General features: G+C 38.0%; 1 protein-coding gene across 3 annotated transcripts in view; it reads left to right on the top strand.

Annotated features, from left to right (window-relative positions):
• ABCF1 (ATP binding cassette subfamily F member 1) overlaps nucleotides 1-13,762 on the top strand; it is a 175,824-nt gene that overhangs the window by 34,590 nt on the left and 127,472 nt on the right. For all 3 annotated transcript variants that reach the window (XM_078780068.1, XM_078780061.1, XM_068122175.2), the window contains exons 11-17: nucleotides 4,414-4,494; nucleotides 4,945-5,130; nucleotides 5,296-5,352; nucleotides 11,153-11,182; nucleotides 12,189-12,269; nucleotides 12,757-12,936; nucleotides 13,080-13,136. In XM_078780068.1, the coding sequence (XP_078636194.1) occupies nucleotides 4,414-4,494; nucleotides 4,945-5,130; nucleotides 5,296-5,352; nucleotides 11,153-11,182; nucleotides 12,189-12,269; nucleotides 12,757-12,936; nucleotides 13,080-13,136 (672 nt within the window). The remainder of the gene's footprint in view (nucleotides 1-4,413; nucleotides 4,495-4,944; nucleotides 5,131-5,295; nucleotides 5,353-11,152; nucleotides 11,183-12,188; nucleotides 12,270-12,756; nucleotides 12,937-13,079; nucleotides 13,137-13,762) is intronic.

The following is a 13,762-nucleotide window of genomic DNA, read 5'->3' as shown; positions in this document are numbered from 1 at the left end:
AATTCTCGGAAACCGCTAAATGGAAAAATTTGAAACTTGGCACATTGTCAAGTACTCCCAATGGGTAACAAAAGTATGATAATGATGACATCATGAAAATGATAATGTTGAAGTGGTATACCAGCCAAGAATGTTTTAATGTAATTCCTTATCCTAAAAACCTGAAATTCCAAGCATGTGATCTATGACCGATTTGTATTGAAATATTAAATTTGTGACTTCATAGGTCACATGGTTTGGCAGCCATACTGGATTCAACCTAAAACCTTAAAACAACATCTTCTCCCAAACCACCAAATTGATTGACTCAAAACTTTGTGTGTCATTGACAAAGCATGGTGATTAAAAGATAATCATGAAAATATCATTGGTCACATGGTGTGGCAGCCATATTGGATTGAAAGGAAATATTAAATAATTATATCTCTGAAACCGCTTACCCTATCGATGCGAAATTTTACAAATATAATCTAACACCACTGTTGCATATAGTTTGAAAATGCTGATGTCGTAGGTCACGTGGTTTGTCAACTATCTTGGATAGAAAAAGGAACCTTATCCGATCAACACTGAGCTTCACAAACGTGATCCCGACCCATACATATGCAGAGTGTACATTTTTAAAGGTCATATGTCATGTGGTATGGCAGCCATATTAGATTGAAACCCGATATTTTTTAAAATCCCTTCTCTGAAACCGCTTCACCGATCGATGAAACCTGTAATGGCTGGTGAAAATGTGATACTTGAAAACAGCTGAAGGGATTCAAATCAAATTTGTTTATTTTTAGGACAGTGAACGAGGGCATCTACTCGTTGTGGGACCATGCGGAGGCATATTGGCGACAGTCGCATTGCTCTAGTTTTTTTTAAATACCCCGGAAGTTCAGGCCTCAACTTATACCGTAATTAGAATTGACTTGTCTATGGTTAAAATATTGAATAGCATAAATGAATAAAAATTTGCAAAGTGTGATATTTTCTGAGCTCGATTGTATAATTGTTAATTTAAAACACTTTTCAGTGATTAAGATCTTTCATGGATTAAAATGTGTGTGTATTACAATAAGTATCAGGTGTTCATGTTTATTAAGCAATGGTGAAGTATGACAATATGTAATGTGTTATGAGCCAGTGCTGATAATGATTCTGTAGCTTGTTTTAATACTGTATCTTGTTTTAAATACTGTATCTCTACATGATAACAAATATGTTGAAAATCTATTTGCATTCCAAATTTTTGCAAAAGGTCGTCCCACAAAGTAATTCACATAATATTCACAAAACAACTCATTAATATTCATGACCTTGTAAGTAACACAAGCATCGGTGCGTTGAGTGTCAGAGAGGAATGAACACCTCTGTTGGTCTGACTGACACAGTTTTGCTAAATACTGTACTATAGTAGATGCTCTGGCTTCGACTTGCACAGTACAAAACTCCAAATCAATTTATCTATGAATGAATGAAGGAAAGAAAAATGCGTAATTAGCTAATTTGACTTGCACTTCACATCGACTTCTACACTGAAAAATACGGTCATTCTTAATTCCAGCACAAAACTAGCGATTCGCATTGGCGACACAAGAATAAATACGTGATAATAAAATGTTTAAGTTTATCCGACATGGATTATAAGGTGCTGGCGTTTCAGCTTTACCCATTATGGGAGCAAAAGAGAGACTGGAAAATGGGAAATGGATGATATAGGGATAACTGAAATATTGTAGATAGCTGAAATTATTTTGTCAGAGTAGAATGTAAAACAACCCATTAGATATTCATCACAGCATGCCTTGAATGATATCAACAACAAAGTGATATTGTGATAAAATTATCTTTATCTCAGAAATATAATGTCATGAAAATGGAATAGACAAGTACAGATACATTCAAAGTACACCGCCCCCATGCCAAATAATTAAATATCCTACAGCGCGGCATTGCCGGGGCTTCTCCGGTGCCCGGCAATACCGCAGTGCAGCTCATAGAGATTGCATTGGGAGATAGAGATTGCATTGGGAGGGAGAAGTGTACAATAATTGATTGATTAATTGCATAATTAAAATCAATAAAAGATTATCAAAAAATATTTTCTTAATCAATTGGCTAATAGCATAACTAAACCACTAGTGCTTCATCCGAAGATGTATCTTTTAGAAATTTAATTAAATAAGTAATTTATAAAAAAATAAAATAATGAATTGATTAATCAATAAATAATTAATCGATTAAATGATTAATCAATAAATCAAAAATATCCTTTATAGTCACATTACTTGGTCACTCTCATGTCCAAATATTAGCTTCCTTGCTCAAAAGGTGCCTGAGATATTGCCCAGATGAGAAAGAAAATAAATAAATGATTAATAATGAAAATAAATAAATAATAATCATAAAAAATTAAATAGTTAATCAATTGGCTAATAGAATACATAAACCACCACCATTTCATCCGAATCTGTAACTTAAAAAAAAATTAATTAAGTCATTCATCGAATAATTAAATAATTAATCGATTAATTAATTAATCAATAAATCAAAAATACCCTTTACAGCCAAATCACTTGGTTATTGTCATGTCCAAATATATGAACTCCCGAGCTCAAAAGGTGCCTGAGATATTGCCCAGATGAGAAATAAAATAAAGAAATAATTAATAATGAAAATAAATAAATAATAATCATTAAAAAATGAAATAATTAATCAATTCGCTAATAGAACACATAAACCACCACCATTTCATCAGAATCTGTAACTTAAAAAAAATACAAATTTTAGTCATTAATCGAATCATTAAATAATTTATCTATTAATTGATTAATTGATTCATCATTAAATCAAAAATATCTTTTACAGCCAAATCACTTTGTCATTGGCATGTCCAAATATCATCTTCCTAACTCAAAAGGTGCCTGAGATCATGGCCAGAAGAGAAAGGAAATAAATAAGTACTTAATTAATCGCTAATAATTAAATAACTCATCAATTAATTGATTAATCAAAAAACAAAAAATACCGTTTTTGACAAAGTACTTGCTCACGATTGTGCCGAAATTTCAGCTTCTTAGCTCAAAGAATGGCTGAGATTATCGCCTGGACAACCAAGAAAACAAGAAAGCAAGAAAACAACCAGAGTGAAAACTGAGTACTCGCTTTCAGCGTGCGTCATTGCCGAGCCCCCTTCGGTGCCCGGCAATAACGTTATGCAGCGCCTGGAGATGGCATAGGAAAGGAGCGGTGTACAAAAAGGGAAAAGAAAGAGAAAGAAAGGGTGGTGTAGGAGGAGGAGGATGAGAAAAAGACCAATATACAGTAAATTATGTATCATATAGATTTTACAGATAGAGAGTGAAATTCCTCGGTTTGAGTTTGCATAAATTGTATGATTCGTTCCATTTGAGATGAACCCTTTAAATTTGCGAAATATTGTTTTGATCTCTTTGATTCGTTATCCTTTTTGACAAATCCTTGCACTGCTGCAGCTGTCAATCTGGCAAAAATTACCTATAGTCAGGTTCACTATGTTTTTTTCGTTCAAAATTTTGGTAGATTAGCAAAACTATTCATTTTTGGAATATTCAGAGCATGAGGAATCCAAAAATTAATGTTTACATTTGCGTAGATACCTTTGCGAAAATGACACTCAGGACAGTGATGAAGATCTGTAAAAGCATATTCCTGAACGGTATAGACCTCGTAGATCCTGTGTATAGGACTTATAGTTCAATCTGATACTACCTATAACTTCCTATAACAACCTATAACTTCAAAGGACTTGCAATATCATGTATTATGTAAGTTATATCACAAATATAAAAACAATGGTTTTCAATTGCCTTTGTTTGTTGCTTTTCTATAATCCTGAGCACTATTTTGAGGCCTTTATTGGATTCCTTGACCCAGAAAACATAGGATTAGCATATTTAATTAAGTCTCTAGGTTGACTAGAAGCCGAGATCACGCAAAATATGTATTTTATGGCGGCCATTTTCAAAATCCAAAATGGCGGCCATGCAGGTGTCTGTGCAAATGCCAACATTGATTTTCAGATTCTCCATGCTCTGAAGATTCCAAAAATGTACAGGTTTGCTAATCCCAAAATTTTGAAAGAAATTATATTTGTTAACATAGTGAACCTGACTATCTTCATCACTGTCCTGAGTGTCATTTTCGCAAAGGTGTCTACGCAAATGTAAACATTAATTTTTGGATTCCTCATGCTCTGAATATTCCAAAAATGTATAGTTTTGCTAATCAACAAAAATTTTGAACGAAATTATATTTGTTAACATAGTGAACCTGACGACTAGTTCCTATAAAGAATAATTTCACTTGTTCGAATGGGCGAACTCTTTGCTCCTGTTTTGGAGGCTTGTTTTTGATGCTTTTCCTTATTTTCTGAATGAACAGAAGGAGATTGATGCTCAATACACAGAAGAAAATGCAAACTATGAGAAGAGCAAAAGCAAAAAACAAACGATTGAGAAAAAGGTATGTGGTCTATGTATTCTATTATTATTTTCCCAAACCTCCCTCCCTTTCCGCCCCCCCCCCCCCCCCCCCACCCCCAGTGTAACCTTATTTCGATTTTTGATTGGTGGGGTAAGGGGGAGGAAGGGGAGGATATCCAGTCTTTGTTGATTGAATGTTATCCATTTGTTGAGTATCAAGCTTCAGAACAATTTTATGAAGTGTTTAATATATAGATTCAACATATAATACATTTTGCATGCACAAGTGTAGGCTCATGGAGTTGAGAACAGCGAAAAATAGGAACAAGCGGTCAAACACACAATGCACATGCACAGCAGTAACGGAAGGCTGGAAGGGAAGGGCTTCCCCCAAATTAATAGAGGCCTGAACTGCAACCTCAAGAGATCACTGTCAGCCCACTTGGGGGGGAGGGGCAATTTATTTTAATCTTTGTTATATTTTTCTCAGCATACAAACAGGTTTGATATTTCGGAGTTCAACAATGAAGACAGTGGGAGTGAAAACATGAGTTCTGAAGAAGAGATTCCTTTAAAATCGCCACCTGCTTCAGAAAGGAAAGCGGCAAAACAAGAAAAAGAAAAAGAAGGAAAGGGAAGAGGGGAAAAATGTGAACAAGTTACACAAGAAATTAAGGTGTGTGTGTGTGTGTGTGTGTGTGTGTGTGTGTGTGTGTGTGTGTGTGTGTGTGTGTGTGTGTGTGTGTGCGTGCGTGCGTGCGTGTGTGTGTGTGTGTGTTTAAATTTCTGGCAGATTGTCGTGTTTCCCAATATATGATTACTTATTTTTCATTGGTTGCAGGTGGATAAAACATCTACTTCGCTCACCCGTAAAGAAAAGAAAAAACAACAAAAGCAGGTGAGTTTCTAAATCTACCTGTCACTCTAGCGTACAAGGAGTTGCAGAAAAGGGAATTATATACACCTTGCCTTTCCCTATCTATAACCCCAACACTAAACATTCATTTATACACTAACAATCTAACATAAATTTTAATATGAGCAGCCAATGTTGTATTAACAGCCTTGTGGGCTTGTGGTGTTTTTTTTTTTTTTTAAATACCTCCCCATAATTTTATTTTTGGCTCGCCATCACAAATCATCATGCTTCCCACCTAAAACAAAGTTCAAAGATGGGAAAACGTTCTGCCAGGAATGACCCAATATCAAATTTAAGTTAAATTTATTTTTCCCATTTTCACACTTGTGATCCTCAGTTCCCACCCCCTGGGGCATGAACCGGGGGTCAAATCCAAAACTTTGTTGCATATTTCATGTGTCTCCGAATGTTGACTGCACACACAAAGTTTCATTTTAAATGTGCCCTTAATTGCACTTTTTGGTGTTTAACTTTTTGACTCTGTCCCACAGGGCATGGTCAACAATGGCATATCCTTGCACCTCTTGCAATGTGTTGATCATAATTACCAAGTTTGAATTTCTATCCATTTGTTTAAGAGATAGCTTGACATGCAGACGGAAAGACAGCATGGGGTCTTTTCCACCCCTTTTCCACCCAGATGCCGTGTAGCACTCTTTTCCACCCATTGGTTGGACAGCCTCCTAACTCCACCTGTAATTGTAACCTGAAAGCCCGTCCCCCACACAGCGAGAGACGCGGTTTTGCAATCACCTGTGTGTCTGTCCAAGCCGTAACTTTTTTTCATTTAAGCTTTTGTCATCAAATTTTCAACAAAGCTTTATTGTGAGAATATGGAGAAGACTTATTAATAATTTCGTCAAAGAGTCGCAGTAGTAATTGTGCATCACCTAAAATCATCAATTTACATCCAATTGACCTGAAATTTTAATTTACCATTTGAGCTTTGTCATCAAATTTTCAACATGGCTTCACAATGAGAATATTGAAAAGACAAATTGATAATTTTGTCAAAAGGTCAAATGTCAGCATCACATGAAATCGTCATTTTTCATCCAACTGACCTGAATTAACGAGTTTGCATATTGGGCCACTGAATTGAGTTTCCGCATAATCTCGCGTGATTGTGAGTTGGACAGGCAACCATGATGGGCCATGACCTGCACGAGCCATGCTGTTGCTGTTTCATTTGTGGTTTCTGTGAAGTCAGTGATATTCATGAGGGCAAAGAGTTAAATATTCTGCTGTTTTGATGAGGTAATGAAGAAATATGTCATGATCGATGTCAGAATGCAGACCAGCAACTCTGACACGGTACACATGTAAATATACATGTATATGTGCAATTTTTCCCCGATTTCCTTCAGGCAAATATTCATAATAGTCACTGTTAGAAATGGGGTTACCCATGTTATGTATCAAATAATGGCTACATTGGGTCACAAGGGTGTCTGGGGCAAGATCGTCGCACTTGAAGCCATGGCTGGGAGAAATCACGTATGAGGCCTCAAGATACAATATATAAACAATCCATATACTGTCCACATATAATCTGATAGCTAGAAGAATTGGAGAGGCAATGGGATACAGTGCATTCAGAAAGTATTCAGACCCCTTCACTTTTTTCACATTTTGTTATGTTGCAGCCTTATGCTGAAATCGTTTAAATTCATTTTTTCCCTCATCAATCTGCACTCAATACCCCATAATGACAAAGACAAAACAGGCTTTTAGAAAGTTTTGCCAATTTTTTAAAAAGAAAAAACTGGAATATCACATTGACATAAGTATTCATACCCTTTGTTATGACACTGGAAATTCAGCTCAGGTGCCTCACATTTCTCTTGACCATCTTTGAGATGTTTCTACACCTTGATTGGAGTCCACCTGTGGTAAATTCAATTGATTGGACATGATTTGGAAAGGCACACACCTGTCTATATAAGGTCTCACAGCTGACAATGCATATCAGAGCAAAAACCAAGCCATGAGGGCGAAGGAACTGCCTGCAGAGCTCAGAGACAGGATTGTGTCGAGGCACAGATCTGGGGAAGCCTACAAAAACAATTCTGCTGCATTGAAGGTCCCCAAGAGCAGAGTAGCCTCCATAATTCTTAAATGGAAGAAGTTTGGAACAACCAGGACTCTTCCTAGAGCTGGCTGCCCGGCTAAACTGAGCAATCGGGGGAGAAGGACCTTGGCAAGAGGTGACCAAGAACCCGATGGTCACTCTGGCTGAGCTCCAGAGATCCTGTGTGGAGATGGGAGAAACTTCCAGAAGGACAACCATCACTGCAACACTCCACCGATCTGGGCTTTATGGCAGAGTGGCCAGACGGAAGCCTCTCCTCAGTGAAAGACACATGAAAGCCCGCTTAGAGTTTGCAAAAAAGCACCGAAAGGACTCTCAGACTGTGAGAAACAAGATTCTGTGGGCTCTGATATGCATCGTCAGCTGTGAGACCTTATATAGACAGGTGAGTGCCTTTCCAAATCATGTCCAATCAATTGAATTTACCACAGGTGGACTCCAATCAAGGTGTAAAAACATCTCAAAGATGATCAAGAGAAATGGGAGGCACTTGAGCTAAATTTCAAGTGTCATCGCAAAGGGTATGAATACTTTTGTCAATGTGATATACCAGTTTTTTCTTTTTAATAAATTTGCAAAACTTTCTAAAATCCTGTTTTCTCTTTGTCATTGTGGGGTATTGAGTGCAGATTGATGAGGGAAAAAATGAATTTCAACGATTTCAGCAAAAGGCTGCAACATAACAAAATGTGAAACAAGTGAAGGGGTCTGTATACTTTCTGAATGCACTGTATGTCATTCAGGCATAAAAACTCACTTAAGCATCTTTATTAGCTCAAGACTATTGTGGCCTACATAGAGGCCAAGCAAGTCGAAATGACTCGTGTCCGTTAGTCTGTGGAGGATGCCATAAGCATGGAATTCCTTGAAGATGTCTGGTTCCCCCCCATCCCTCTCCACCCCCCCCCCCCTCCCCCCAATTTCTTTCATTTAAGTTTTAAATAAAAGTTGTTACTTTTTAAAATGGTAATCATATGTTGGACAGAATTGCCTGAATACTTTGTGGTTGTCATAACATTTACTTCCTGTACGTGTGTTCCACGAAACGCCACAATAACCTATTTATGCACCTCAAGATGGAGATCGTCCAAAGTGGAAAACTCACTTTGGGAGGGGAGCAATTGAGGTAGTTACAACATCCATTGCGTGACCCTTAATCCCCCTTGCAAATTTGGTTGTGATTGGATAAGTAATGGCTGAATGTACAACAGACAGACAGCAAATTGTGTATCTATCTATAATTCCAGCAATCTCTGTGTGTGTGTGTGTGTGTGTGTGTGTGTGTGTGTGTGTGTGTGTGTGTGTGTGTGTCTGTGTGTCTGTGTGTGTGTTTGTTTGTTTGTCTGTGACCGCTGTTTCTCGACAACCACGGGTCCGATATACTTTAAACTTGCCAGGTATATTGCTGGGGACCCGAGGATGTGCCTTTTCAAGGTTTCATATTAATCGGACAAGTAGTTACCGAGCTATGTCCAAAAAACGATTCAACCAATCAGAGAGCAGCGAGCTATCACGTGTGCTGAACGTGCTGGACAGACTCTGCCTCGGACGGCACATTTGAGAGCGTATTCATTTATTTCACGTTGGCAAACTATGTTGGCGTTAAACTATGTTTTAAAACTAATTAAAACTAATTTGCGATTCTTTCGCTTTCCTGCGCGTTTGTGCACGCTATGGCGATTTCTTTACCAAACTCCGCAAGCCGTTCGCTTTGGACCAAACCATTTCATGTAAATAGAGGGGGGGGATTGTCACCGTACTCGCAAGCCGTTCGCTTTGGACCAAACCATTTCATGTAAATAGAAGGGGGGATTGTCACCGTACTCGCAAGCCGTTCGCTTTGGACCAAACCATTTCATGTAAATAGAGGGGGGGGATATAATTTTAGATATATATATAGTACGGGCATGCCCTAGTTTAGTATGATGATCAGTATTAGGATTAGCCTTTGCTTTACTCTCTGATAAAAACACGTCACACCTTGTAGTCAGGTTCACTATGTTAACAAATATAATTTCGTTCTAAATTTTGGTTGATTAGCAAAACTATACATTTTTGGAATATTCAGAGCATGAGGAATCCAAAAATTAATGTTTACATTTGCGTAGACACCTTTGCGAAAATGACACTCAGGACAGTGATGAAGATAGTCAGGTTCACTATGTTAACAAATATAATTTCTTTCCAAATTTTGGGATTAGCAAACCTGTACATTTTTGGAATCTTCAGAGCATGGAGAATCTGAAAATCAATGTTGGCATTTGCACAGACACCTGCATGGCCGCCATTTTGGATTTTGAAAATGGCCGCCATTAAATACATATTTTGCGCGATCTCGGCTTCTCGTCAACCTAGAGACTTAATTAAATATGCTAATCCTATGTTTTCTGGGTCAAGGAATCCAATAAAGGCCTCAAAATAGTGCTCAGGATTATAGAAAAGCAACAAACAAAGGTAATTGAAAACCATTGTCTTTATATTTGTGATATAACTGTATTACATAATACATGATATTGCAAGTCCTTTGAAGTTATAGGTTGTTATAGGAAGTTATAGGTAGTATCAGATTGAACTATAAGTCCTATACACAGGATCTACGAGGTCTATACCGTTCAGGAATATGCTTTTACAGATCTTCATCACTGTCCTGAGTGTCATTTTCGCAAAGGTGTCTACGCAAATGTAAACATTAATTTTTGGATTCCTCATGCTCTGAATATTCCAAAAATGTATAGTTTTGCTAATCTCCAAAATCTTGAACGAAAAAACATAGTGAACCTGACTATTGAACTCTCATTGTTCTTCACATAAATTGTGTTCCAATGCTGACTAACAACAAACCTGCTCCTGTCATTCCGCTCTTGTCATTCAACTTTTCTTCGTGCTTTCCATAATCATTCTTTTCAACCTGGTGGCAATGTCTGTCTTCATTTGACAAGTGGGGATTCCAAAGAGCTTGCGAAGCTACGAATGAACTGCTTGTGGTGAAGCTCGTGCATATTAACTACAATTGCCATCACGATACCAATTAGCGGTACTGATGAGATTTGCAATTTGCTTTACATTATAGTTTATTCTTCCTTGATATCATATGTTCCTTTTCAAGGAAAGTCGATGCAGCAGGATGCCATTCAGCCCATCAAGCCTGTGCAATAATAATAATAATGAAAGCTTTATTTCAAATCAAATTTCATCATGGCTGAATGAAGGTAAATCCATATCGATGAACAACACAGAGAAATTACTTCCAAGGTCTGATTGTGTTCACCTTTTACACCTCCGCTGTGGACACCGCCCACAGCTCTTGCAGTACAATCATGGACTCGACGACACCACTAATGACACCTGCAACCTCTGCCACACCACCCCACACACAACAAAACACATTATGGGGACTGCGTGCTCAGGGCTAATCAACAATAACTATGTGTTATAAAATATATATTTTTTCACGTGTTTCACTTCATTTTACATCCTCGATGAGACACAGAGACGTGCAACATGTTTGTGAAGTACAACATGCTGTCTTTTGATTATTCCCGTGAGTGAAGCGATGGGTATGCCCGCCGAGTGATTATAAAATGAGAGTTTATTTATGATATTAATGGGCATAAATGAAGTAGCTGTGCAAACTGAGTATGTCCTGTGAAAACGTACAGCATATATTGTTTACTTTTGCATCCTCAGGAATCAAGAGATGAAAATGAGAAACCGCAGGTGAGAGTGAAAGCAACAATGGGTAAAGTAACATCTATTACAAAAATACCTGTCACCTCTTACAAAACCAAAGTCGTGTCGTGTCTTTGCCTTTATTCATTTGTTTATTTATTTATTTGTTTTTGTGTGCATAGTCGAGGCTTGTGGAAGAGCTTAATTATGGCTTTCAGTTTTGTACACAAAGTATTATTTTCGTTTCTTTGTTCTTCAAATCGACTCGTCGATCGATGAATGAAGGAAAGAAAAATGCGAAATTAGCTAATTTGACTTGTACTTCACATCGACTTCTATGCTGAAAAATACGGTCATTCCTAATTCCAGCACAAAATTAGCGGTTCGCATTGGCGGCACAAGAATAAATACGTGATAATAAAATGTATAAGTTTATCCGCCATGGATTATAAGGTGCTGGCATTTCAGCTTTACTCATGTTGGGAGCAAACGAGAGACTGGAAAATGGGAAATGGATGATATGGGGATAACTGAAATACTGTAGATAGCTGAAATTATATTGTCAGAGTAGAATGCAAAACTACCCATTAGATATTCATCACAGCATGCCTTGAACTATATCAACAACAAAGTGATATTGTTATAAAATTATATTTATCTCAGAAATATAATGTCATGACAATGGAATAGAAAAGGGAAAAGAAAGAGAAAGAAAGGGTGGTGTAGGAGGAGGAGGATGAGAAAAAGACCAATATACAGTAAATTATGTATCATATAGATTTTACAGTTAGAGAGTGAAATTCCTCGGTTTGAGTTTGCATAAATTGTATGATTCGTTCCATTTGAGATGAACCCTTTAAATTTGCGAAATATTGTTTTGATCTCTTTTATTCGTTATCCTTTTTGACAAATCCTTGCGCTGCTGCAGCTGTGAATGTGGCAAAAATTACCGAGTTCCTATAAAGAATAATTTCACTTGTTCGAATGGGAGAACTCTTTGCCCCTGTTTTGGAGGCTTGTTTTTGATGCTTTTCCTCATTTTCTGAATAAACAGAAAGAGATTGATGCTCAATACACAGAAGAAAATGCAAACTATGAGAAGAGCAAAAGCAAAACACAAACAAATGAGAAAAAGGTATGTGGTCTATGTATTCTATTATTATTTTCCCAAACCTCCATCCCTCTCCCCCCCCCCCCCCTAACGCCCCCCCCCACCCCCATTGTAACCTTATTTCGATTTTTGATTGGTGGGGTAGGGGGGAGGAAGGGGAGGATATCCAGCCTGTGTTGATTGAAATTGAATAAACCTTGTCTTTGTTATCCATATGTTGAGTTTCAAGCTTTGGAACAATTTTATAAAGTGTTTAATATATAGATTCAACATATAATACATTTTGCATGCACAAGTGTAGGCTCATGGAGTTGAGAACAGCGAAAAATAGGAACAAGCGGTCAAACACACAATGCACATGCACAGCAGTAACGGAAGGCTGGAAGGGAAGGGCTTCCTCCAAATTAAATGAAGTCTGAACTGCAACCTCAAGAGATCACTGCCAGCCCACTTGGGGGGGGGGGGGGGGGGGGGTGGCAATTAATTTTGATCTTTGTTATATTTTTCTCAGCATACAAACAGGTTTGATATTTCGGAGTTCAACAATGAAGACAGTGGGAGTGAAAACACGAGTTCTGAAGAAGAGATTCCTTTAAAATTGCCACCTGCTTCAGAAAGGAAAGCAGCAAAACAAGAAAAAGAAGGAAAGGGAAGAGGGGAAAAATGTGAACAAGTTACACAAGAAATTAAGGTGTGTGTGTGTGTGTGCGTGTGTGTGTGCGTGTGTGTGTGCGTGTGTGTGTGCGTGTGTGTGTGTGTGTGTGTGTGTGTTTAAATTTCTGGCAGATTGTCGTGTTTCCCAATATATGATTACTTATTTTTCATTGGTTGCAGGTGGATAAAACATCTACTTCGCTCACCCGTAAAGAAAAGAAAAAACAACAAAAGCAGGTGAGTTTCTAAATCTACCTGTCACTCTAGCGTACAAGGAGTTGCAGAAAAGGGAATTATATTAGTGGGGCGGCTTAGCCCAAATATTCAAAAGAATTGTGCATTTTGTGAAACAAGCACCAAATTTGGCACAAATGTACATTAATATGTTGCGAACATTTTCAGATATTGGGCCACTTGAAATTCCGTAATTTATTTTTTCAAATTTCGTAATTTCAAATTTTTCGGGTGACACCGTCACAATTTCGGTCTTCGAGGCCGGCCGATAGGCAAAGTGTGACCGGAAGGGACGAGGTTCTCCTGACCACGTGGCCCTCGATCTGGGAAGCGAGAGGCGTTCCATTAGTGGACGCGCCCCTCACGCCCAACTTTTGGGCGGCCCCGGCAGGCCGTTTGTTTTGACGTTCCGTGACAGGCCCCGCACCCCCACCTCCGGGCCGACCGGAAGCTTGTGCTGAGTACATCATACCTGAACAACTCAGTGAGGCAGAACACAGCAGTGCACACCAGGGTGACCCCTTCAGTGCATAAACCAATTAACCTGTCCACTGCAGGGCATATAGAAATGAAGTTATTTTCTGCATATAATAATAATATAAGTTCAGTTCTATATAACAATTTCTGTT

Source organism: Myxine glutinosa, chromosome 1 (assembly GCF_964187855.1).
Source record: "Myxine glutinosa chromosome 1, kmMyxGlut1.1, whole genome shotgun sequence".
Taxonomy (NCBI): Eukaryota; Metazoa; Chordata; class Myxini; order Myxiniformes; family Myxinidae; genus Myxine; species Myxine glutinosa.
The sequence above is the reverse complement of the archived record's forward strand: the minus strand, read 5'-3'. Positions and strand labels throughout refer to the sequence as shown.